The 27,195-nt window shown below is 37.1% G+C and overlaps 1 protein-coding gene and 1 long non-coding RNA gene across 4 annotated transcripts in view; one reads left to right on the forward strand and one right to left on the reverse strand.

Annotated features, from left to right (window-relative positions):
* Positions 1 to 25,679, reverse strand: part of LOC149845504 (uncharacterized) — a 28,153-nt gene extending 2,474 nt beyond the window's left edge. For 2 of the 3 annotated variants that reach the window (XM_089995803.1, XM_089995802.1), the window contains exons 1-6: positions 25,492 to 25,679; positions 2,553 to 2,827; positions 2,238 to 2,339; positions 1,405 to 2,145; positions 961 to 1,028; positions 6 to 852 (exon numbers count right to left, since the gene is read on the reverse strand). In XM_089995803.1, the coding sequence (XP_089851929.1) occupies positions 6 to 852; positions 961 to 1,028; positions 1,405 to 2,145; positions 2,238 to 2,339; positions 2,553 to 2,621 (1,827 nt within the window). In that variant the 5' untranslated portion in view covers positions 2,622 to 2,827; positions 25,492 to 25,679. The remainder of the gene's footprint in view (positions 1 to 5; positions 853 to 960; positions 1,029 to 1,404; positions 2,146 to 2,237; positions 2,340 to 2,552; positions 2,828 to 25,491) is intronic. The other variant, XM_089995804.1, reaches the window with a different exon arrangement.
* On the forward strand, positions 17,287 to 17,808 carry LOC149845505 (uncharacterized). The gene is made up of 2 exons (XR_016430449.1): positions 17,287 to 17,395; positions 17,485 to 17,808. It is a non-coding gene; the product is annotated as an uncharacterized LOC149845505 (long non-coding RNA).
* Positions 25,680 to 27,195: the final 1,516 nt, after the last annotated feature.

Genomic DNA, 27,195 nt, shown 5'->3' on the forward strand with positions numbered 1-27,195 from the left:
CATACCAAGCCCAAAGGAATACGGTTTTCTTGGATGTGGCACTTGTTCTGCAACAGGTCTTTTGTGGATACATTCCCAGGAAATGGACTCAAACTCTTTCCACCACATGCTTGTCTAGATTTGGCACCATCTCCAAGAAAGGAACACAAATTTCTAGCTACCTGAGGTTGGTTGAAAGCAACTGTAGGGTCCAAAGTTTTCTCTGAAGTTACTGGCAGTTCTAATTCTTCATTGCTTCTAGGGGCATCCATATTCAACTCTATTGCACAATTTAAATTTGGTAATCTTGGGGTACCTCGAGAATTCTTGGACACAGCACCAACAGGTTTAAAATTGGTCAGATCCCCAACCACCTCAATATCTGTTATGCTACCCAAAGCTTGTTGTGTGCCAGGTATCAATGTTCTTGAATGTACTTTGTTTGCAGAAGTGTCCAGGCTTTGTTTTGACAATGTCATAGTTTCATGTGTCACACCAGCAAGTTGGACTGTTAATGCCATATGGTTTAGGGAGACCACTGGTTCATTCTCTGGAAAAGAATTGGGTTTGATAATTGTTGCAATGTTATCCTTGACCAGCTCTGGATTACCAATATTGGAGGCTCCTCCACTACTCGTACAAACATTGCATGACTCCAGTCCATCTTTAGTCACTAATTGAGGAGAAAGCCTTACATTAAGCTCAGTTGAAGACAACTGGCACTTAATAATTTGAATTTCTTGGACTCTGGAAGGTTCAACATGTATGATACAAAGGCCTTGATCAGAATTTTGGCCTGGATGAAGTTCAACATCAGGTTGTTCATCTGACACAGACATGTCCTTATTCTGCTCTCCAATCTTGAGCTCTACACTGTTCATAATAAATAGAAACACAGGGCACATATATGATATAAGCAATGGGGCTGACAATCAAAAGCAAGTAAAAAACCATGGAGAAAATCAAATCAATGTAATTTACATCTTATCTTGAAGAGCATGCCTTGCTGGAGATGACCTGAACATGGCATTGTTCTCTTTGTCAGTTTTCTGTCCAACAAAGTTTATAAAGGAATAATTTTAGACTTCATGTCAAAAGGTTTCAAGAGTCTGATCACTATCTAGCAAACTAGACAAACATGTTATAACACTTCAGACACGCATGTTATAACACTTTCCATAACTCAAATGTCACTAGATAATCAATCTTTGTAAAAACGATGCTTTGGAACACGACAAATATCACCCCCAAAGTCCCCCTTTCAAATACTACAATCTTATGTGCAGTTCAAAGTTCAGATTACACGAGGAGGGAGATCACCAATTCCTTTGTTTCAAACACATTGATGTCTGATAAATGTATGTTAATATGAAGTCCTTATAGGGCATTTGAAGTCATACAAAACATAAAAGACAGGAGAAATACCTGTTCTTGTTCCTCTGCCAGTAATAATCGTGCACCGGAATATTCTCTATCTGGAACAACACATGGTGGCTCTTGTAACAAATCGCGATTATGGGAGGACCCTTCACCAGCATGAGATGATGAGTTTGTAGCTGATAAACAATGAGAAGAGAACAAAGAACATTCTTTTCCAACTTGGTTATCGACTTTTTCTGTGTTAACCCGCTTTTTTGCTCTCCGAGTGAAGGCAATCAAAGGGGTACTGAATTTCTTGCTTGATATATCATTGCATAAAAGAGCAGGCTTGACATCGGTGGCCATACTGATACTGTGGCATTCTGATGCAGAATTAATCACACATGAGGCATCTGGTTTTGCAGGAATAGACACATTTGCAGTAGTAGAATTCAAAGGATTGCATTTATTCTCTGTCTCCACATTTATCAATAGAGAAGCAGAGTTTTCTTTGGCAGTTCCACTATCAGAATCCTTGTTCGCTGCTAAATACAATGGAACAGAGTCAAATTTTTCAACGTACATCTCTTTTGAAAGAGTACTGGTTTTTTCCTCATTAGGTGAGTTAACACCAGGACCATTCATTAACAACAGTTTACCAGAACGAAGTGCAATTGGTTCTCGGAATCTTTTAATATGGTTAGTTCGCTTTCCTCTCCTTGCCTCAGATGCTTGCTGCTGTATAGGCTTTCCGGACTCAGATACATCATAACATGCAGGACATAGCCACTTTCCAGGAGGAGTATGCTACAATTAAGAAAAGAAAAAAGCATTTGTCATTTTTATCATATAACTTGCACCCAATATTTTGACGTGGTCATCAGCAGATAGCAGCATACCTTAAGTGGTGGAACGAGGCATTGAAGATGATAAGTTCGAGGGCAATTGTCACAGCAGAGGAGGTTGCCACCAATATCACAGACAACACATTCGAAGTAGTACTGCAAATAAATCATATATAAAAATACAGGATAATTCAATAAACTTAACAGCCCAAGAACCTCAAATATAAGAAACAATGATGAGGTGCAAGAAATGGATAGGTAGAGTTCCTAGCCATTTCCCAGAAAGTGTCATTATCTGGTACATTCAGACCATACACAACTCCATTAAAGATGGAATGCCCCTGCAAGAGAGGTTTTAGATATACTCACCCCATCTGCTCCTTTCTTCTTCTCAACCAAATGATGCTTGCTTATTCCATCTTTTTTTCTTTGTCTCATTGTAGCAATATTCCTTGAAGACTTTGAAGATGAATTAGCACATTCTTGTTCATTATCTAGTTCTGAACTAGATGTGACTCGCTACTGCTTCTGTGTCTTTGGTGGCTTGCTGACTATCATTTTAGACTTCAAAGAGACCCTTCCCAAAATGTAGACCTTCAAATTGTTGATTCCCCACGGCCACAATTAGCAGCATCTTGAGCAACCTGCAGAAATTTCAGTAAAAGATGTAACTTTTAGAAATGTATTACATAACAGGAGGATTCACGTTAAACAAAAAAGAACTCACATAAAGGAAAAAAAATCAGAATTTTCTTTTGATAGACAACAGTATTGTGTTTAAAGGATGCCTTGTCAATATTTTTAAAGCATACCGATCAACTCAAATTTAGAATCTATTACTGTCTATCACATGCATAAACTCATAAAATTTATTGATTCTCTAAGATTGGGAGCACTAAGAAAAAATAAATGGTGTATCCCACAAGTTTCTGAAAGTCACTAAAATTCAGTCTTGGAACAACTTCTAGTCAAAGTTGACATTTCCACCAGATTTACAGGCCACAATGTAAAAGATTTTCTAGATAAATCATCATCCATGAATTTGAAACTGTCTCAACATGTATCACAGGCTTTAAAAATACAGGCCCATTCTTTGGTTGTACTTTATGGTGAGAAAGCTGGAATGAAGTAATTGTGATGATCAAGCACTCAAATAGCAGATGGAATCAAAAACCAAAATATTAGAATTTTAACCTAATAAGAAAAGGTAAAAGTACCTATAGCTATACCTATGTGACCCATGTCGCTTTCAGGGTACTGGAAGACAAAAGAAAGAAAATATGAAATTATTCACTTTGAGTTGCCCCTGCGCAGATTTTCAATCATTCCACCATTCATCATCTTTTCCCTTCATCATTCAAAATTTATTTGATCAACATATCCATCATTATTGTCATCAGTATGTTCAATCATCATTCATATAACTAGTGAGATTAACAAATTATGTACACTATCATTTTCTACCAACATCATCATATTCAACTCAGATGATCATCCATAACACCTCATGAACATCACTTACAACAAGTACTGCATCATCATTGTCGTTGTTGCCACTATCACCAGCTGTCACATGGATACAGCTGCAGATACGGGGATAAGACCATTTTTATGAAGTTTCCAGTATGACTTGTATATAAAGGGATATGGAACAGCAGTCAAAATGGAGTATCTCTGTGACATAGATCACCAGCATATCATATTCATATTGTCACCTTTAACCATTATCATCATGTTCTTCCGTTATCCATAAATACAACATGAATCATTGATAATATCACATAATGCACATTAAAAAAATGGAATCATCATCATACCTGTCAGGCATCAGAATATCTTTTAACATCACCGTCATGATCATCATGTCTTGCTACCATCGCAGCACCATTATCAATACCCCACTAAGTTGAGACTACATAAAATCTGTCCAAGTGACAAATTCCACTGAAGTTATCTATTTAATAGCAGGTTACAACCATTAAAAAACCTATTCTGTTTGAAAAAACTATTAAAAGCAAGATTTCCATCTCTCCACTCATAATGGCCTAAAAATAAAGAGTTTCTTGTTTTACACTCTATTTTCTATTTCACCCAAAAGAATAACATATTACTAGAATATAGTCAGATAACCAATGTTGAATCATGATGTTATTGTCTGATAGTGTTTAGCAGTATGGAGCCTTTCTACCTATCTTTCCATGCTTATAGTACTATCATTACCTAGCACAACTAAATGAATGAAGAAATAAGCTTTAAGATTGCCCAAAACAACAAACACCAGCAGCATGTACCTGTTACAAAATGGCGGGAAACCCAAGACATTCCAAATTGTAATCCAAATGCCAAATCAAAATACATTTGAATAGTAACAAGATACAAACTAATACAAGTTTTGTGAATAAATGATTTCATTCATAATGAACAATAAAATACATAAAAACCTCACTACAAAATGCACTCAAGAAAACTCAAAAATATCTAGAACTACCCATCACTCTCTCACCTTACAAAGGCACACACCTGCCCATATTTATAGAGAAAAGTAGAGGAGAGAAGAAGAGAAGTGGAATAAAGAGGGGAATACCTCTCTCATTAAAGAATGAGACAGAGCTCCCAACCGCTAGAAACTAACTTTGACTTGACTCACATATATATTATATATCCTTACAATATATATAATATATATTATTAATCTTAACACCCCCCCTCAAACTTACTGTGTCTCACTTTAAGTTTGAAATTACAAAAGAAGAAACCCATTACGCAAGATGTCTTCATAGACTTCATCAAGTTCTTTCAATTGGTGCATCTTAAAGGAGTGATCAATCATATGGTCTATTACATAAAGGATCTCAAACATCATCAATTCTTGATATTCTCAAAAAGTCTTTAGAATCATCCATACCGTCAATATTTGAAGAACCAACCTATAAAGAAAGCAAAACAAGAGAAATCTAACAAGAAATAACTATTAAGATTGGACTGCACGGATATACGGGTCAAGATCTGGACCCGTATCTCTATCTTTATAATATCGGGTCTGGACTGAAGAGTCTCAGACCCGACCCGATCTGGTGGTTATAAGTTCACGTAAAGAAAAAGGGCAAGAGTGTATTGGAGGCTCAAAGATATGCTGCAGTGGTTCTCCCTCCTCTCCCTTCCAGCAAGCAGAAGAGCCGGATACCAAAAGGTGTGTTTCTTTTATGGTATCAGAGCAGGTCGAAGTCTAACGACCAGGTCCAGTTCCTTCTCCCTCTCCTCTTCTTCTTCAAGTTTCACCTTCCTCTCTTGTTCTTCTTTGATTTTCTGATCTTCCCTTGCTCCTGTGAGAGTTAACAAAAAAAATCCCATTTTCTTCTCTGATTCGATTCTTCTCTGATTTTTCTGATCGTAACCATTTCCCTTGATCCTGTGAGAGTTAACACAAAAAAAAGGGGGTTCGTGCCCGGCCTTATTTCCCCTCTTTTCTTCTTATTTCCCTAAACAAGTTTCTTTCTATCGTTACCAGCCACGTTAATTTTATTACCTAATTTGTTCAGATTTGATAATTCCCAGTAGGCCACGCTAACGTCTGATCTAATCATTCAGATCAGATCTTAACGTCTGGACCCCAAATTGATTTTGATTGTGTAAAATCAGAGGTTGTTCCTTTCTTGCATATTTCCCCCTGCTCTCGTTCTATATCTGATTTTTGTTTCAAATCAGAGGTGCATATATCATTCATTCACGATATTTTTTTTTAGTCAAAGCATATAACCCAAAGCACGAGTTGTTTTTTTTTTGGACCATATTTGCAATTGTTCCTGATCTCGATTTCTGCAAATCATTTCTGAAGAAATATATCAAGACTGTCCAAAACAAAAAAACAAACAAACGGCCAAGTCTGGGTCATTGCATTGCTGAGCAATTTTTCTTACATTCTTTTTATTCAACTCATGTTCTCTTATTCGTCAACTCGTCTCGTCTTCATGGATTCCCCATCACTTCCGTCCAGTTTTCTTGGCTAACTCATATCTGAGAAATTGAATAATTCCAACTACTTGACCTGGAAAAGGCAAATTTTGCCTTTTATTCGTAGTTTGGACCTCTCTGGCCACCTCGATGGAACAATCCATGCACCATCTGAGTTCATTTTGTAGGAAGAGCGAGATGATAAAGGGAAAGTTTCTAACAAACTAGTTCGCAATCTAGAGTTTACAACATGGAAAAGAAAAGATCAGGTTGTCATGGCTTACATTACCTCTACTCTTTTTCAAGAGGTATTAGTGGCCATTCCAGATGAATGTTCAGCTAGAGAACTGTGGCAGATACTAGCACAGACCTATTCACAGATTTCAGAGGCTAGGATTCTTCATTTAAAAAGAGAGTTTCAGCTCCTAAAGAAAGACAATTTATCAGTTACAGAATACATGAACAAAGTCAAGAGCATCACAGATCAATTAGCGATGGTGGGTTGTGTAATTCCTGACAAAGAAAAAATTCAACAAGCGCTGAATGGTCTTGGACCTGACTATCACATGTTGGTCACTTCTCTTTTATACCTTCCTTCATTGTCTAACTTTGATGATATGCAGGCGAAACTACTACAGTATGAAGTTACCATTAGAGCTGAGGAGCTCATTCAAAATAGCAATCATGAGGTTCTCGTCATAGGTATGTGTAAAAGTATCTCCAAACAAGATACTAAGATCAAGACCTTAATATTCTTGATAATAAACCCGGCACACATGCACAATAATAACACTTGTGCACAAAAGCACAACTCACAAATGCACAAAGGCATAAAAATATTGGAATCACTTTATTGAGCACTTGGGCTTTGACTCAAAGCCATAAGAAATACAAGAGGAGGAAGCCCCTATTTATAAGGAAGCAAAGGAGCAACATAGGGGGCTCCCAAGAGAGTCGTTGGGAGCCCCCAACGGTCACATATGTGACCGTTGGAGGCTCCCCAACGACTCTTTGGGGAGCTTCCCTATGTGGCACAAAAAACAAAAGAGCAAAAAAGAAAAAAAGGAAAAAGTAAAAAAGAAAAGGAAAAAGAAAAGGCAAAGTTACAAGCATATTCCAAAATGGAATATGCGTAAAACAGGAATTTACAGAAATACCCTTTTGGGTGGATAAGAATATATATATATATATATAGTATATATGTATATGTATCTATATATATATATATATGAATACAAATATATATATGAGATTACAAATATCGATACATAATTTAACACCCCCCCTCAAACTTAAGGCAAGATGACCGAGAGTTTGCCAAGGAGAAAGTTGAATCTTGGGGCACATAAGGCTTTGGTGAAAAAATCTGCCAACTGATATTCTGAAGTAACATAAGGTAAATTAATGACTCCTTTTAAGTAGGCTTCACGAATATAGTGACAGTCCATTTCAATGTGCTTAGTCCACTCATGGAAAATATGATTTTTGGCAATGTATATTGCACTCTTGTTATCACAGCATAGCTTAGTGGGTCATTCAATAGTGATCCCCATGTCTTTAAGCAGCTGATGAATCCATACAATTCCCATGGTAGTAGTTGACATGGCACGATATTCAGCTTCAGTCAAAGATAGAGAAACTTTTTGTTGCTTCTTACATCTCTACGAGATTAAAGAATCACCTAAGAATACACAAAAACCAATGGTGGAGTGACGGTTATTTGGGTCACCTCCCCAATCAGAATCAGTATAAGCAATTAATTTTAACTCAAAAGAGGATGACAGAAAAACTATCTTATTAAGAGTACGTTTTAGGTATCTTACGACACGTAAGACGGCACTCATGTGAATAGAAGTTGGTGCATGCTGAAACTGACTTGCCGTATGCACTGCATGTGAGATATCTGGTCTGGTAATACTCAGGTACATCAACGATCCTACAAGTTGTCTGTAGGGAGTAGGATCGGAGAGAAGAACACCATCATCAATCTTCATTTTAGCTCCTACTATAACAGAAGTTTCACAAACTTTATCATATGTAATACTTGACCTGTCAATAATCTCATATGCAAGCTTAGTTTGAGACAAAAAATACCCTCTATGAGAGTATGCTACCTCAATACCCAAAAAATAAGTTAAAAATCCCAAGTCAGACATTTCAAACCTATCCTTTAAAATTGATTTTATGCTTTTAATCCCTTTAGAATCGCTTTCGGTTATAAGTATGTCATCTACATATAGAAGTAAAATAACAATTCCTGCATTAGATTTTCTAACAAACAAAGCAGTATCAGTAAAACAGGATGAAAAACCATTTTCTAACATTACGGAGTTAAACCTATCATACCAAGCCTTAGGGGCTTGTTTCAAACCATAAAGTGTTTTTTGAAGGCGAAGCACTTTTCCTTTAGGAGACTTCATTCCAGGAGAAGCATCCATATGCACTTCTTCGTTTAGATCTCCATTTAAAAAAACATTTTTAACATCCATTTGATAGATGCTCCACTTGTTGATTGAGGCAACGGTTATAAGACATCGGACGGTGACCATTCGAGCTACCGGGGCAAAGGTCTCTTCATAATCAATCCCATATTCTTGACTGGCACTTAGACAAGCTCTATGCAAGAGTGAATGGCGCTTAGACAAGCTCTATATTTAGGTGAAAAAGACTCATATGAGATGAACCTAGAAGGGGGTTTTCTTTGTCTTTCGGTCCTACGAAGGTTTTCCTCACTTTAAGGAGTAGTCCCACTAGCATCATCATATCTTTCGAGGGCACTTCTGAAAGTATTTCTATCTCTATGAGTATAGGTTATGGAATCTCTATGGAGTTCCTCATTGACATGTTGATGAAACGTTGGGGGCACAGAATTGGTTTCATTATTACTTGAGTCATTCTGATTCGACTCATCATCACTGGTATCATCATCTTCAGTCAACAGATCAAACAGAAAAGAATAGTCTATATTCTCGTCATTAGATTCAAATTTTTCGAAACCACTGATATTTTCCAAAAAGCTTACATTTCTGGAAACATATAGTTTATCATTTTTAATATCATAACAATGAAAACCTTTTTGAGTTTTGGAATAACCAAGAAAGGCACAAGGAATGGCCTTGGGGGAGACCTTGTCATTTTTATCAGTAAAGACAACATTTACATCCAAAAACCTTTAACCTGCTATAATCAGGTTCTTTTTCGTATAATTTTTCAAATGGAGAAACCTTGTTCAAGTTTTTTGATCGGAGTCTATTTATGAGATAGACTGTAAGGGCTGCCTCAGCCCAGAGTCTTTTCGGAATATTTTGTGAAATGAGCAAAGTTCATGTTATTTCAATGATATGGCTATGTTTTCGTTCAACCAACCCATTTTGTTGTGGGGTTTTAGGACAAGATTTTTGATGGAGAATACCATGATTTTCAAGATAGCTTTTGAATTCATTGGAAAGATATTCGCCACCCGAATCGGTTCTAAGAGTTTTTAAACTTTCATTGAATTGATTTAAAATCATCATATGAAATGTTTTAAAAATCGAGAAAACTTCATGTTTATGTTTAAGAAAATATATCCAACTAAATCTAATGTAATCGTTCACAAAGATAACATAGTATGAGAAACCTCCTTTAGATATCACCGGAGCCGGACCCCATACATCGGAGTGAACAATTTCAAAAGATTTTGTTGTAAACATGGATCTTTGAGAAATCAATGCCACAAGGCAATAAATACTCATGAAAATCATTTTCCAAATAAGTGAATTCTTAAAAAGAACTGATTTGAAAAGATAGTTTCAAATAAAAAATCCAATAAAGAAGATGAAATCTTAGAATGAATGTAGTGCAATCATATGCCCAACAATATGTCCCATGACAATTTTTACAATCTTTAATAAGCAAACAAGAATCAAGCTTAATATAAGCAATTCTTCAAAAAATAAACTCATAAATCCACCAATCAAGGAATAAGTGCACTAAAATACATCACATACAAAGGATCCAATAACTCTCAAAGAGAAGACAAGAACAATATATATGATCTAAAAAAGAATCCTTTTGGATTTAAATCATAAGTCTACTATAAGACAACAATGATACGTAACATTAAGGAAATAAGACATATAAAGATTCTTGAGGAACTATTTATAAACCCATAATTATCACTAATCACGAATACTCAAAGCAATAAGATAATCTAATAACTTATAGCTACATAGGCTATACAAAAGCTATGAATTTTAATACTACATACTAAATATCACTCACAATGCATCAAATATAAACCTTCCAAGGGACACAAGCACAAGTACCTACTAAGGGGCAAAATACAATCCAATGCAAGTCATTTGTAATACGAATGACAAAGAGAAATGAACACAAGTCATATATAATCATTCTCAAGCATAATCAATCGAGGATGTTTTTCAAAAGATTAATTTAGCACAATAAGAGCAATATCTTAAAGTCAATCATTGAAGCCACATAAAAATATGGGACATGAGCATGTTGATATGAGAGCATACAAAATATTCATGGTATTACCAAAGAATTAAAATTATGATGACTCGAGATATACATTATACAAGAATCTAAATTTCTTAAGGAACACATTTTTAACATAAAATTCACATAATATACCTAATAATCATGCTTTGACACACGCTTAAGGACACCAATGATCATTACGATAAAACAAAATACATACAACAAAAGTTAGTATTTTGCAAACAACATGAAAAACATATAATCATAGTATTTAAGATTTTAAAGAAAACCACGTACTCTTGTAAAATATAATTTTCATAATGACATTTTTCAAAAAATATACATATTCATAATCAAAACATATATTTCATGTAAACATGCTTACACAAAAACATATATCAAAAGTCAATAATTTTTCACAAGTTCTAGTTTTAATTAACTTTAAAACATATTCATTTTCAACATATTAATAAATATCTACTATATTTCAAACACATTTTTTTTAATATATACCATCAATATTTAAAGTACAGAATCCAAAGAAAATATACACCGGAATATAAAAGTCTCGAGTCCAAGCCGTCAATCAATTCAAATCTTTCTTTCAAAGCACAAACACAAATAAGATACCAAGACCAAAATACCTTGCTCCGATACCATGTGACAAAATGGCGGGGAACCCAAGACATTCCAAATCGTAATCCAAATGCCAAATCGAAATACATTTGAATACTAACAAGATACAAACTAATACAAGTTTTGTGAATAAATGATTTCATTCATAATAAACAATAAACTACATAAAAATTAAATACATAAAAACCTTACTACAAAATGCACTCAAGAACACTAAAAAATACTTAGAACTACCCATCACTCTCTCACCTTACAAAAGCACACACCCACCCATATTTATAGAGAAAAAAGTAGAGGAGAGAAGAGAAGAAGTAGAATAAAGAGGGGAAGACCTCTCTCATTAAAGAACGAGAGAGAGCTCCCAAAGGCTAGAGTTCTAGCCGTTGGAAGCAAATCAAACAAGCTTTAACTTGACTTATATATATATATATATATATACTTATATTACATTAATCTTAACAGTACCTAAACTGGTTAAGCGCATGGGCTCAAAGATTTTCAAGTCATCATCAATGCAATAGGGACCAAGTGATTATACTTCTAGTCCAGTTTGTATTTCCATCGTTTTACCTTTTTCCATTTGTTTAAAGTAGGAAAAAGTTTTGGTTCTCTTTGTTAGCGCAATTGAAAAGATCCGATCAGACCACATCACAGTTACTGAATATAGCAAACAGAAAAGAAGGCAAGAGGGAAAATCTTGATAAGGCAAACGGAAAAGAAGAACAGATTAACCACCTTATTTAATCAAGAGTTATCGGCTGGAGTCCTATCTGATAAGGAAATCAAATGTTACAGAAAAGGCGGTTGTAATCCTAAGAGATCTATCAGATCTCCAAAAATTGTGTAACACCTCTTTTTATAGTAGAACCTCACATGCGTTCAACGTTGAGTGAGTGTGAGAGAATATCTACCGTGAATGTAGGTGTGCTAACACCCAACCACGTTAATCGCTGTGTGTTCTATCTTCTTATCTAAGTTTTCTTGCCTTTATTGTGAACATCTTCCTCTTTCATGGTATCAGAGCCGTGATTTGGTGGTTTGTGTTTTCGAGTTGACACGCCTTTTGTTGCTGTTCAAGTATTGGAATCAATGGCAGGTTCATCAACAGCTCCTTAGATAAGTTAAATATCTCTCCCTACGCTGCCAGCACCATCTAGTTTACAGCATTTCCTGAATATCATGTTATCAACTGATAACTATTTAATCCTTATTACTGTCATATGACCTTTACGGTTTCATAGATGGATCTAAAGTCCCTCCAGAACGGTATATTATGTCCAGTGATGGCAAGACTCAAGCTATTAACCTAGATTATTTGACTTGCTTAAGACATGACCAGCTTTTACTCAGGTGGATCATATCTTCTCTCTCTGAATCCGTTCATGCCCAGATTGTTGGGCTTAAATACTCATATGAGGTCTGGAGTGCCTTCAAAAATATTTATGCCACTCAGTCTTAGTCTAAGGTGTTGCAACTAAAGGATTAGTTGCATAATTTGAAGGTACAAAAACGATAGATGAGTATTTTCAGAGAGCTAAACTGTTAGCTCATCAATTAAATATGGCCTTGGACATAAATGATGAGGACATGATATTACATCTGCTGAGAGGACACCTGCAGGAGTATGGAGCCTTTAAAACATCCATCTCAACTTGTAGCGATCCAATTACTTTAGAAGAACTTCATAGTCTTCTTTTGATTGAAGAAGCCCAGATTAGCGAATCCAATCATTGCCCAACAACCAATTATGCCCAACATCAAAATCATTTTAAACCCTACCAAAATAATAGAGCTGGAGGTTATCAGAATAGCAGAGGAAGAGGTCAATTTAGACGAAGAAGCTCAGGACATGGAGATGGTGATGATTCAGGTCATGTGGTATGCCAATATTGTGAAAACCGGGTCACACGGCTAAACATTGTTTTCAAATTTTGCGGAATTTTCCAAAGAATCCAAATGAAACCCGTGAAGCTACTCCACAGGCTTATCAGGCAACAACTAATGTTATGGATAAAGGCAATTGGTATCCTGATTCAAGAGCATCTCATCATATTGCTCATGGTCTGAATTCTCTTTCGCTACACATACCTTACGAAGGCAAGGATATGGTCAAGATAGGTGATGAAACATGTTTGGCAATACATAACATTGGATCTTCATCCTTTTCCATTAATGGTTCACGATTTGATCTTTAAAATATTCAATATGACCCACATATCTCACAGAATTTGCTTTCAATAAATAAATTTACTCGTAATAATAATGTTATATTTGAATTTCATCCTGATTCTTGTTGTGTTAAGGATGTGAATTCAGGGAAAGAGATCATTTGAGGGCAGAGCAATGAAGGCTTATATCAAATAAAGCTTCCTGGAGGTAATAAAGAAATGCAAATAAAGGCTTTGGTGGGTGAACGGGCGACTCTTGATCAGTGGCATCAGCGATTGGGACATCCAACCATGTGTGTGGTTCAGAAAGTAGTGAATGGTTTTAATCTTTCATATTATTTTCATAGCTTGAATAAAGTTAATGATGCTTGTCAGCAAGGAAAGAGTCATGCTCTTCCTTTTTCAAATTCAATTCATAAACTCTCTGAACCTATGTCACAGGGACTCGGCAAAACAGATGCCGCACCCGCGTCGACGCGACGCGACGCGGGATCGCGTGCGGGTGCGGCACCGGGTGCGGTCAACACGACCCTGGGTGCGGTCAACACGACCCTGGGTGCGGTCAACGCACCCAGGGTCATTTTTGTCCACAATTTTGGGCGAAAAAAAATTCCCCCCGATGAAAAGGAGGAGGATTAGGGCAAAAATTTTTTTTTGCCCTAATCTCTCCTCTCTCTCCCCCTGAGCTCGAGCTCTCCCATCGCCGCCCCCAGCTCCTCCTCTCGGCCCCTCCTCTCCTTTTGCAGGTATGTCTCTCACTCTCTTCTTGGGTCGGCTGGGGAGGGGCCGAGCACCCCCCCCCCCCTCTCTCGGTCTCTTGTTGGGTCGGCAGGGGAGGGGCTGAGCCTCCCCTGCTCCCTCGTTTTTCGGCATAGGAGGGGCCGAGCCCCTCCCCCATCTAGCTCTTTTTTTGGGTCGACAGGGGAGGGGCCGAGCCCCTCCCCTTTATGTTTTTCTTTTTTGGGTCGACAGGGGAGGGGCCGAGCCCCTCCCCTTTATGTTTTTCGTTTTTGGGTCGACAGGGGAGGGGTCGAGCCCCTCCCCTTTATGTTTTTCTTTTTTGGGTCAACAGGGGAGGGGCCGAGCCCCTCCCCTTTATGTTTTTCGTTTTTGGGTCGACAGGGGAGGGGTCGAGCCCCTCCCCCATATGTTTTTTTTTTCTTTGGGTCGACAGGGGAGGGGCCGAGCCCCTCCCCCATCTGTTTTTTTTTTTTGGGTCGACAGGGGAGGGGTCGAGCCCCTCCCCCATATGTTTTTTTCTTTGGGTCGACAGGGGAGGGGCCGACCCCTCCCCCATCTGTTTTTTTCTTTGGGTCGACAGGGGAGGGGCCGAGCCCCTCCCCCATCTGTTTTTTTTTTGGGGGGGTCGACAGGGGAGGGGTTGAGCCCCATCTGTTTTTTTTCTTTGGGTCGACAGGGGGCCCCTCCCCCATCTGGTTTTTTTTTTGGGTCGACAGGGGAGGGGCCGAGCCCCCCTCGCTCTCGCTCTCTTGTTGGGTTGGCAGGGGAGGGGCTGAACCCCCCCTTCTCCCTGTGTTTTCGAATTGATTTGGTATGTAATTTAGTTCTTTTATGCAATACTTATTTGATTGATATTTAGGACGATTTATGTAATTGCTTTACTTATTTGATTGATAATTTGATATTTAGGTTGATATAATGCATGCATGATGAATCATATTATGAGTTTATGACAATGTTTACTGTTAAATGTTAAACTGTTAAAACTTCAAAATTATATATATATATATATAATTTTTTTTTACATTTTTGCCCCTGCCGCACCCCCGCGTCCGGGTTTTTTGGAAGTGCCGAATCCTCGCACCCGCTCCCGCACCCGCACCCGCACCCATGTGACATAGCTCTGAACCTTTAGAACTCATTTACTTTGAAGTTTGGGGTCCTGCTGCAATTGTTAGTTTGGATAGATATTAGTTTTATGTTCACTTTGTTGATGCATTTTCAAGATTTACTTGGATATACATGATTGCTCACAAGTCGGATGTGGCCTACATTTTTCGTCATTTTAAAGCTCAAGTTGAAAATCGTTTTGGAAAGAAAATCAAATCATTACATACTAATGGTGGGGGAGAATACAAGTGACTAGAAACTTATTTGCGTGAATGCGGTATTACTCGTAGGGTGTCATGTCTGCACACACATGAACAAAATGGTGATGCAGAGAGAAAACACCGACACATAGTGGACACAGGGCTAAGTCTTATAAGTCACCCGGGTGTTCCCTCCAAGTATTGCCTTCAACACATCAGTCTACTTGATAAATCTGCTACCATCACCTATGACTCAAAATAGGTGTCCATTTGAGATCTTTACAATTTTTTTAGAAGTCTTTGGAAGTACATGTTACCCATGTGTTCGCCCATACCGATCTACCAAATTAGATTATAAATCTGAAAAACATGTGTTTTTAGGTTATAGCAATTCCCACCATGGATATCAATGCCTCAACCCCAAAACCGATAGGATTATTGTTTCCAGAAATGTCGTGTTTGATGAAGATCAATTTTTCTTTCGTGAGACACCTACATTATCTCCTCCAAAAATGTCAACTCACTTACCAGTTCCCACTAGTCTCATCCCTACTTTGTCTCCTATGATTACTTATGAATCACCCTTATCTAATCCAGTCAGCATATCAAACCCACCAACCTTATTTCACCCGACCCCTCTACCTTATTCCAACTCATAGATTATTAATTTGATTTATCGCATGCATGATGAATTGATTTGATGATATTATGATAATTGTTTTTTATTTCATTAGTGTTACTGTTAACTGTTAAAATTATATATATACCCTTGGACACCCAAGTTTTGTTAAAGTGTCGCATCGCCGCACCCGCACCTATGTGACATAGGATACCATGTTAGATTTGGCAGAGTTGAGCCCTCGGGTCACAAGAGAGGGAGAGAAAAAGAGAGAATATGAGAAAGCTCTAGGAGACATCCTCTTATTCATTATAGGGGGATGTCCCTAGAGGTATATTTATAGGAGTAAAATAGTGTTACAGCAGGACTCCTTTGTAGAATACAAGACTTTGAGTTGGACTATATCTCATCCAGTCCTATCCTCAGCTAGGTTCCTATTTAGGATTCCTATTATGGGTGAGATTCCTTATAATTAGAGATGGACTGGTATGCCACATCATCTATGACACGTGTCATGATGTCATGTGGCCTATGTCACATCACTTATTCTTTATAGAAACTTGGTTTTTAAGGCAACCATGTGCTAGTGACCCCCTCTTTCCTCCAAACCATAGTTGCATCGGTACTCGATACACCCTAGTGTATCGCATATCAGGCGTACCAATACCAATTACTGGTAGGAAACTTGTCTACGAAACCATAAAATGAAGTATTAAATGTTTAAGAAACTCGTATCAATTACTTGAGAAACACGTGCCATCTTACATAGAAACACGTTTTTATTACAGTATAAATAAGTATTAAGTTTGTTTTTATTAGCATTTTTGCATACAAAAAACAATTTCATTTTATAAAGACTATTTTTTATTAAAAGTAATAAATATTATAATTTGTGAAAATTTATTATATAATTATAATTGATTTACATATTATGTTTAATCATTTTAATTTATAGGTATCTTTATAAAATCATATATTGTGCAGCAACTTTTGAGAAACTCGTACCGACTCTTTTAGGAACCATATCAATGTATACTAGAAACTCATCGGTAGTTTTTAAAACTATTTCAATATGTGTTTCAAATAAAAATGTACCTAAAACTTTTTTAAGCCCTCACATACCCATACCAATACCGTGTACCCATACCACTACTCGTATCCATTTCTGGCAACTATGCTCCAAACACCCTTGACCTCTCACACATGTTGCCTCCAATCCTGCGACAATGACCATCAGGACGGTGACCTTCCTCTCTGATGACAGTCCGACGATCCTGGGTGATCATCTACAAATCTCTAACAACGGTCTATCCTATAATACTCTCTCTCCTTTTTTCCCTTGTATGTTGGAATTTGCCTCTTTTACTTATTTAATTTTTTGGGATTTTTAACAGCCTGAATAGCCTAAACTCTTTGTAAGAAGGATTGCCTACAGCAATACAAAGAACTGAAGGAAGGGGAAGAACCCACTACCAAATTCCAAGAGGGGCTGAAAATCACGAGCAGAAGATAAGGAGAGGGTATCATAGAAGCTTCATGTGTTTCCTTGGTAGTTCAGATGAGGATAACATTGCTATGAGTCTTTAAAGAGTTCATAAAATGATTATGAAGATGGGTTTTGAAGTAGAATTGTTATTGGTGATTGAGTTGATTAATGTGTATGTTGGTTTAGGCAGTTTCAGTAATGCACGCCAAATGCTCATCCAAAAGTCTCAAGAGATGATGTTTCATGTTATTACTGCTTGTGTTGTTGAGGGAAGGACGGCATTGGCACCAAAAAACTTGATTTGACAAACAACACTTCCTAGATAGCAATGATGTCTGGTTATACTCAAAATGGTCACAACAAATACGCTATAATCCTTATATAAGAGAAACTATGCTGAATTTATAAAGACAATTGTCATCCTTACTCAAAAAGCAAATGTTATAAGCTATTTTGGCAAAAAATCTCAAAACTAAGTTAATTGTCATCCAAAGAACAATTTTCAGATAACTTGGCTAGCTAGGGGTTGATAGACTGTCATCCAAACAGAAAACCAAGTTTTCAAGGTACTCAAAAAACTAGGTTGTGAAGCCAAGTTTTTGAAAAAACACGTTTTTGAAAAAACATGTTTTCAAACAACCAAGTTTTTAAGTTTGTCATTAAAATGCACCCTTAATTGTTGAGTCCTTTTACTTATGTTCTGTGGTATTTATGTAGGGTTATAATCTATCATCTACAAAAAAACATGTTCTAGAAATTCTATTGACCATCTTAAACTAGACCTAGACCCCAATTTAATATATCGTCGTATCGAACACAAAGATGGAGATTGGGCCGAACTTGACAGCTTTAACATGCAAGAGCCATTAAAAAATGGGAATTTTCCCCTTTTGACCAAGCTTTTTCATATCTAAGGTTATATCTCAAACCTACCAATTCCAACAAATCTTGAACTAATTAATTGTAATGAAAAGAGGCGGAAGCACCAATAGAGCAAAAGGGTCACTCCTTAAGAGTGACTACTAGAGTCAAGAACACAAACACCAAATGTGCACACACAAAACTCTCAAATATAGAAAATGACTAAAAGTCATAAGTTGGATTTATTGAAGAAAAGAAGAGAAGGGTGTAAAAACCCATGCTTACAAGAGGGGAAGACCTCCTCTATTTATAGAGGAGGGAAGCACTAAAAGGAACCACAAGGGGGGCTCCCTTGTAGTCGTTGGGAGCCCCAACGGTCAGAAATTTGACCGTTATAGCCCCAACGACTATAAGTGTGGGGCCCCCTTGTGGTCAATACAAAAAAGGAAAAATAAAGAAAAAAGAAAAAGGAAAAAAGGGGAAAAAAGAAAAAAGAAAAAAGAAAAAAGAAAAAAGAAAAAGAAAAAGATACATATGTGGTTTTACAAGAATACCCCTATCGGGTATTTATCTAAATGAGAAAAAGTATATATATACATATATGTATATATATACTTATATATATACGGATGTATATATATATATATATATATATATTTTAACACGCCCCCTCAAACTTTACGGGGAGAAGACCGAAAGTTTGCTAAGGAGGAACATAAATCGTGGAGTTGGAAGCGCTTTGGTGAAGAAGTCAGCTAGCTGATATTCTGAAGTAACATATGGTAATGAGATAGTCCCTCTGAGATATTCGTCTCGAACATAATGGCAATCCATCTCGATATGCTTTGTCCGTTCATGAAAGGTGTGATTGCTGGCAATGTATATCGCACTTTTGTTATCACAGCAGAGCTTGGTAGGAGTGGAAATGAGGACGCCCATGTCAGCAAGGAGACTTCTGAGCCACACGATTTCCATAGTTGTCATCGCCATAGCCCGATACTCAGCTTCAGTAGATGATAAGGAGACCTTCTGCTGCTTCTTGCATCTCCACGAGATGAGAGATTCACCTAAAAAGATACAAAGACCCGTAATTGAGATACGATCATTGGGATTGTCTCCCCAGTCAGCATCAGTAAAAGCAGTCAATTCAAGAGATGAGAAAGAGGATAAGAAGAGTCCCTTTGAGATGGTATTTTTGATATATCGCACAATTCTCATTACGGCCGCCATATGAACCGTGGTAGGTGCGTGCTGGAACTGGCTTGCTGCATGAACCGCATGGGCTATGTCAGGACGGGTGATGGATAGATAAGTGAGGGATCCAATTAATTGACGGTAGGGAGTTGGATCTTCAAGAAGAACACCATCTTCAAGTCTAAGTTTTGCATTGATAACTTCTGGAGTCTCAACTTTCTTTTCATCAGATATTCCTGATTTGGAACAAATTTCAGCAGCTAACTTCATCTGAGATAAGATGTATCCACGTTCGGAATAAGCCACTTCAATACCTAAAAAATATCGCAAATAACCAAGGTCAGACATATCAAAGGTATCTTTTAGCATAGACTTAACATCATTTACTCCCTTTTTGTCATTCCCAGTGATGATCATATCATCAACATACAGCAGAAGCATAATAATGGAGTCACCTGTTCTTTTCACAAAAAGAGCAGTGTCAGTATAACAAGAATAAAATCCTAAATTTATTAATACGTTACTAAACCTATCATACCAAGCTTTAGGTGCTTGCTTAAGACCATATAGAGCCTTTTTTAATTTCAAAATTTTTCCATTTAAATCCATACCTGGAGGTGGTTCCATATACACTTCTTCATTTAAATTACCATTCAAAAAGGCATTTTTGACATCAAGTTGAAAGATTGGCCATTTTTTAACTGCGGCTATAGCAATAAGAGCTCGAACACTAGTCATTCGAGCAACGGGGTCAAAGGTTTCATCATAATCTACCCCATACTCTTGGGCATATCCTTTGGCTACCAACCTAGCCTTATACCTTTCCAATGAACCATCACTCTTAGTTTTTACTTTAAAAACCCATCTACATCCGATGGGTTTCTTACCATTGGGAGGATCAATGATTTCCCATGTTTGTGCCTTTTTAAGAGCATTAAGTTCAAGTTGCATAGCTTCATTCCAATGAGCATATTGCTTAGCATCATTGTAATGAGATGGTTCATGAAAAGAGTGAAGAGCAAGTAGGCATGCTCGAAAGTTAGGCGAAAAAGAATCATAAGAAACAAATCTATTTGGTATTTTGGAAATCCGATTTGATCTTCTTTGAGAAGTCTCTTCGGTGAACTCATTTTGGGAAATTTTTTCAAGGGCACAAGGAGGATTCCTTTCATTCCTTCTAGAGTAGACTTGAATTTGTCTTGAAACATTTTCTTCAAAGTTTTGATCATCGTTTGGATGTTCAACAAGATCTTCACTAAGAGATTCATTAGGATCAATATGATTATCTACGATGTTTTCTTTAGGCAATAACTTCCTTCTTTGGAGAAGTTTCTCCAACCACGGCAACTTTTCCTTTGAGTTTTGGACAAGCCGGTCTAATGTGACCCGGTTCATTACAATAATGGCATATTATTCCCCTTCTAGGCCCATTGATATTTTTGTTAAAGTGGGGAGGTCTATATGCTTTAACATTAGATCCGGGCCTATTAACGGCCAAAACCTCATCATTCCTAATGCTCAAGCCAAGTCGAGTTTCTTCTTGACATACTTCGGCAAGAGCATCTTCAATAGGTAGGGCTTTGCTTCTATGGAGAAGAGATGCCCTAACTTGTTCAAATTCCGGACGAAGACCATGAAGGAATTGAAAAAAGTGCTCCTTTTCAATTTGTTCCCTTCTTAGTTCAATATCTTGTGGAGCAACCCATTTGGGCTCAAGAAGGGCAAGCTCATCCCAAAGAGGGGTTAGAGAGCTAAAATAATCTCGAACACTCATATCCATTTGTTTAGTGGAACAAATTTTTTCTTGACAAAAGAATTGCCGAGCAAGATCCTTTTGGGTATACATACCCTTAAGAAAAAACCAAGCCTCATTGGCCCTTCTAAACTTGGCAATATTAGCACAATTTTTGAGATCTACATTGTTCATAAACCATGCCAAAATTTTGGCATGGTTACTTTCCCAATCCTCGATTTTGGATTGATGTTCATTAATGGCTTTGATGCGCTCATCGCCATCTAAAGCCTTTTCAACTTCATTTTCAATTTTGGTAAGAACAAGAGAGGGTTCGGGAGTAGTTCCCATAACAAAGCCCCAAAGTTTCTTACCTCTTAGATGATTTTCCATAGCGGAGGCCCACATGAGATAATTGGACCCATTTAGCTTGAAAGAAAGCTCCACTTTAGAGTCACGTTCCATCGGTACCAAATATTCTTCTTTTCTTCAAAACTTTGAGAGGCACGCTTTCCAAGATGACAAAAGAATAGCCCAATCACCAACCGAGCTCTGATACCATGTAATGAAAAGAGGCGGAAGCACCAATAGAGCAAAAGGGTCACTCCTTAAGAGTGACTACTAGAGTCAAGAACACAAACACCAAATGTGCACACACAAAACTCTCAAATATAGAAAATGACTAAAAGTCATAAGTTGGATTTATTGAAGAAAAGAAGAGAAGGGTGTAAAAACCCATGCTTACAAGAGGGGAAGACCTCATCTATTTATAGAGGAGGGAAGCACTAAAAGGAACCACAAGGGGGGCTCCCTTGTAGTCGTTGGGAGCCCCAACGGTCAGAAATCTGACCGTTGGAGCCCCAACGACTACAAGTGTGGGGCCCCTTTGTGGTCAATACAAAAAAGGAAAAATAAAGAAAAAAGAAAAAGGAAAAAAGGGGAAAAAAGAAAAAAGAAAAAAGAAAAAAGAAAAAGAAAAAGATACATATGTGGTTTTACAAGAATACCCCTATCGGGTATTTATCTAAATGAGAAAAAGTATATATATACATATATGTATATATATACTTATATATATACGGATGTATATATATATATATATAAGTATATATATATATATATATTTTAACATTAATGATTTACAAATTTGATGCAGATCCATACGGTTCAACAAGTTGAAGCATTCCCCTCTCAAGTAGAAAATTATGGCTTTAAACCTTTGAATGTTAGTTGAGTTGAGCTCGAGCTTGAACACTTACATTCAAGCTCACCTCGAGCTCAAGCACAGGATAAGACTGGCCAATGGAGCACCGAACCGAGCTTGAACAACTTCCTTGAACCCTAATAGAACATGCTCATGCTCGGCAAAGCTCGTGTATAGCCCTAATTGAGGGAAGAGCATTGGAAATGTGCTTCCTATACTTGAGTAGCTTGCTCCTAACTCATTTGTTTTTTCCTTCTTTACCTATGCCAAATTTGGCAGTCTTATTAATTTCAAATAATTAGAAAGATGTCATTCCAAAAGTCTATAAGAGCATTTTAGTAGGACAAGTTATCAATAACAGATGCACAACAAAATTTATACTTGCACTTTTGCTAGATACATAAAATTTGTTGCTATTACGACAAGTGGGAAAGGTTGGAAAATAATTTATTGTATTAGGCCTTATTGATATTTTACATCAAAAAGAGCCAGTTTTGTTTCCCAAGTGCTTCCTTATTCATTTCCTTCTTGCTTCATGCTTCTCACCTGATATGGACCTAAAAATATGCTTGCTTCCATCTATTTCCATCCCACAATTTGGTCCCTTTTAGCATCCTTTATTCTTGTAGTTATAGGAGAATTAGGTCCTTTAAACCTCTCATACATGACCTGCTTCTCTTATGGCATAGCAAGGGCAAAAATTGTAGATTTACGTATTAGTATTCTTTTGATTTAACATTTGAAATTTAAAAAATCCATTCTTTCTTCCCAAACACTTCCCTGTTTGAGTCCTTGCTTCCTACCTCACATTTCACATGCCTAACAAATACTCACTTCATTCTTCTGCTTCCCCTCCAAGCAATTTTATCCATTTTTGTATCCCTTGTTTTAGTAGTTGTACAGGGAAACAGATCATTCATGAAGTGTTGATGTATTATTTATAAATGAGTATTAGCAATTAGACTAATATCTTAATCCGAACAAGAAAATGTATGGGATGCCCAATATAATCTAGTAAGCCTACATATATCCAGCCATTTGTAATATAACTCTAAAATGAAACTCCTGGAATAGGATCAGTTAAATATATTTTCATACTTCCACTCCTACAAAACTAGCAAGAAAATAAAGGTGATACAACTATTAATTGACACAACAAATCATTGTGGTGTTATCTTTAAATGTGGCTTCCTATGTAAGACATCAAGCAGGAGGATTGAATTAGCTTGACAAGCTCTGCCTGGTCCTATTTGTTTCTTCATACAGATGGTGTGGACTGGTAGTGGTACCCATGTTTGCCTGATTGGTCAATGCCAGTCTTAACTAGAATGACCAGCTTCTCTACTTTGGGTTGCATCATGTGTTGTGCTGCCACAGTGTAAAACAGTCCTTAGGCCTTGCCAACCTGCAACCCATGATAAATGACCTGTTGAATATGGTTTTAAACTTTAATGGATGCTTTGGGGATAAAATTAAAATTAGGGAGATTATTTTAGAACCAGAAAATACAGTCTGGCAACAAAAGAACAAAGAATCAAACCTAGAAAAACTGTCTTTAAACATAAATCTGATGTTTCCATGCTGACAAAGAACTTTGCTGTCAAATGAGTTTTGGCAATTATGCAGTGAAAAGGAGATGAAGAGATAAGGCGTTCCTGCTAAATAAAGTAAGTGAACACAGCAGAGTCCAACATAATGAACCTGTTGCCAACAGAAAATGCATGCCTCCAAGACCAATATCTTGGATTTCAAACTGAATTTTGTATGTGTAATGCAAATTGAAACATTGACATGATGAACAGTACACACTTTGAGAATTTAGCATCTTGTTAGATCTGCAGATGTGGAATGTAATCTTTTTGAATCAGTGGACATCACCCCTTCTAACTGGTTCAAGCATTTGTGTGTTGATCAAAATCTACCATTAACACAAAAATACACGATGCATTGACAAAAACTTCCATAAAGATGATAGCACGGACAGGAAGTATATTGCTTCGATGACAGAAAACTTTGTACATCCTAACTCAAAATATCCTATGCTTAATGAAGAACTTCAAATAAATCGTTGTACCCCATATCACATATTTGTATCAGTGTGATACAGCAAAATGCTTGAATCAGCATCTGCATGGGAATCAACTATGAAAAATGTCAACAGCCAAACACTAATTGAGGAAAATTGAGCTCCAATTGCACCTGTCCATAAGATATCCGCTTAAACTCTAGCATGAATCCTCCAAATTGTATGCACATTAAAGAAGAGCAGCAGACACATTAACCAACAACCAAAAAGGCATGCCACAGTACCAAAGCATTCTTTAGCAGACTAAACCTCATCTCCGCTGCATGCTAAAAAAGCAAACCTTTCTCTTTCCATAACTTGGGATCAACAACCCCCACCCCTTAAATCACCAATAAAATAGAAAAAGAAAATACACACACCAATGCAGTAACCCCAAACCCAAAACTATACAAAAATAATAGCAAACCTACAAAAACTACAACCCTTCTATACTTTAACCAAATAAAACAGAACATCAATCGGAACAAAACCAGAAAACAAATAAGAAAACCAGTGAGAGAGAAAGAAAGAGAGAACACACATGACAAAATACAACCACTTCTATACATTAATCAAATAAAACAGAACACCAATCAAAACAAAACAAAAAAAAAACACAGAGAGAGAGTGTGAGGGAAAGAGAAAAAGAGAGAATACCCATCATAGCTAACTACACAGCATTCCCAACTACTTGCATGCTCAAACTAATTAGCAACATTCTCATTAAAAAGACGAAGAAAAAAAATAGAATCCCAAGTGAGAAATCTACAGACCACCATTCATAAGACAGAAAACCCACAATCGAAAATGGGAAAAATGAAGCAATCCACCATTGGTGCTGCAATGAAAGAGCACTCACAGTTGGTGGGTGTTCTAGTTTCCAACAGAAACAGCAAAGGAGAGCAAGGATGCGTGCTGATACCCACAATTCAAGCAGACCCCCAAAATCACCGATAGATTTCCCCCTCTTTTTCACTCTCTTTTGGAGAGAGAAACACGAGAGAAAAAATAATGAAAAGGATAAATAAACAAATAAATCCCAAGCCTTGCCAAAACGGGTGCCAACGCGGTTACTTATTATGCGGCCCCGTGTTTTGCCAGGATAGGATAAAATTGCAAAATGTTGAAAAGACCAAATAATGACAGTGCCCTTGACTTGTCAAAAAAAAAGGACGACGCAACGTGGACTCGTGTGACGCGAGTCGAGTCGATAACCGATACGTATATTGAATCGGAAATGTCAAGCAACATCAATCATCATTGACTCGGATTTAGGGGTGGAGATTGGGTTAGGTACCCGACGGTAACCAGATACCCGACTCAATATGGGTTAGGTTTAACAGCCTGAGCTACCTACAGCCGGATCAAAGTCAGGCCCTACCATGGTTCAAATAGTAAATAGGTAGGCTTGGTTTGGGCTAGTAAACTCGAGTTTAAGGTGTTCAAGTTGGGAGTGTTCTCTTCTAGCAACCTGACACCCGACCTGAATCTGAATCTGACTAATCGAATTCGGTAGCCAAATTCAGATCCAATTAATAATGGGATTCCGGTTTAGTTTTGAGTTTTGCATTCGAACCTAAATCCAAATCAGACTAAAACTCAAATCCGATTAAGTGTAAATAACGGGTTTTAAGCTAGTTGATCCGTATTTGATTTTATCTTATTCTATCTGATTTTGAATCTGAATCTGATTAAGTCAGCCGATTAGGTCAGACTCGGTAATGGCTAGGTCTGACCTGAGTCTAACCTGTTTACATCCCTAGCTGGGGCTCATGATGATCTTGAACTAAATGAGCCGAGCTTAAGCTGGCCCGTTTACCAAAAAGATACATTGTTTCAAAGCTAGAAGTAACAATCCTATTGCTTGCAAGCTCGCTCTTAACTTGGGTATGGCTTGGTTTGCCTCGATCCAAGTGGAAAATAACAGAGATATATTGAAAGTATCACAAATTTATGGTGATATTTTTAAAGTCAATACATTCATGAAAAACATATTATGAACCATAAAATAGTGGATCCAAAAGAAGTTCATGAATAGCATCAATATCTATTAGAGGAGCCACAATCAAGGTGAAAATGAATATAGAAGTAACAGTCAACAGGCTAGGAATCATCTAATTATTGGAAACGATTCCATCGTCCCTTAATTTGAAAAATATTGCATTTTTATCTTGATATTAATGTGATAAAAATAAAGTTGTAATAAATTTCTTATTTTCTTTATAACGATGTATTCCCGTAATTGTTATATTTTATATACATGGTTTTTTTAAAGATTTTTGCAGATAATTAAAAAAAAATAATATTCCCTGAAATTTTTCTTGTCCATATTTTCCCAATAACGATATTTGTGACATTAGACTGGACTAAAGAGATGAGCATTAGAGGTCTCAAACGACTTGACCCAATGATGTAGTTAGCCTTCGGGGTTAATGGGTTGGGTATGACCCGAACCTGAACCGTACCAAGTCTGGTAGGATTCTTGTTTGGTAATAAAGGAGGTGATCCAATTAACAATTTGGATAACTCACAGGGTTCCGTTAGAATATTGATTCACGTATAG

Source organism: Nuphar pumila, chromosome 2 (assembly GCF_984573655.1).
Source record: "Nuphar pumila chromosome 2, dmNupPumi1.hap1.1, whole genome shotgun sequence".
Lineage (NCBI taxonomy): Eukaryota > Viridiplantae > Streptophyta > Magnoliopsida > Nymphaeales > Nymphaeaceae > Nuphar > Nuphar pumila.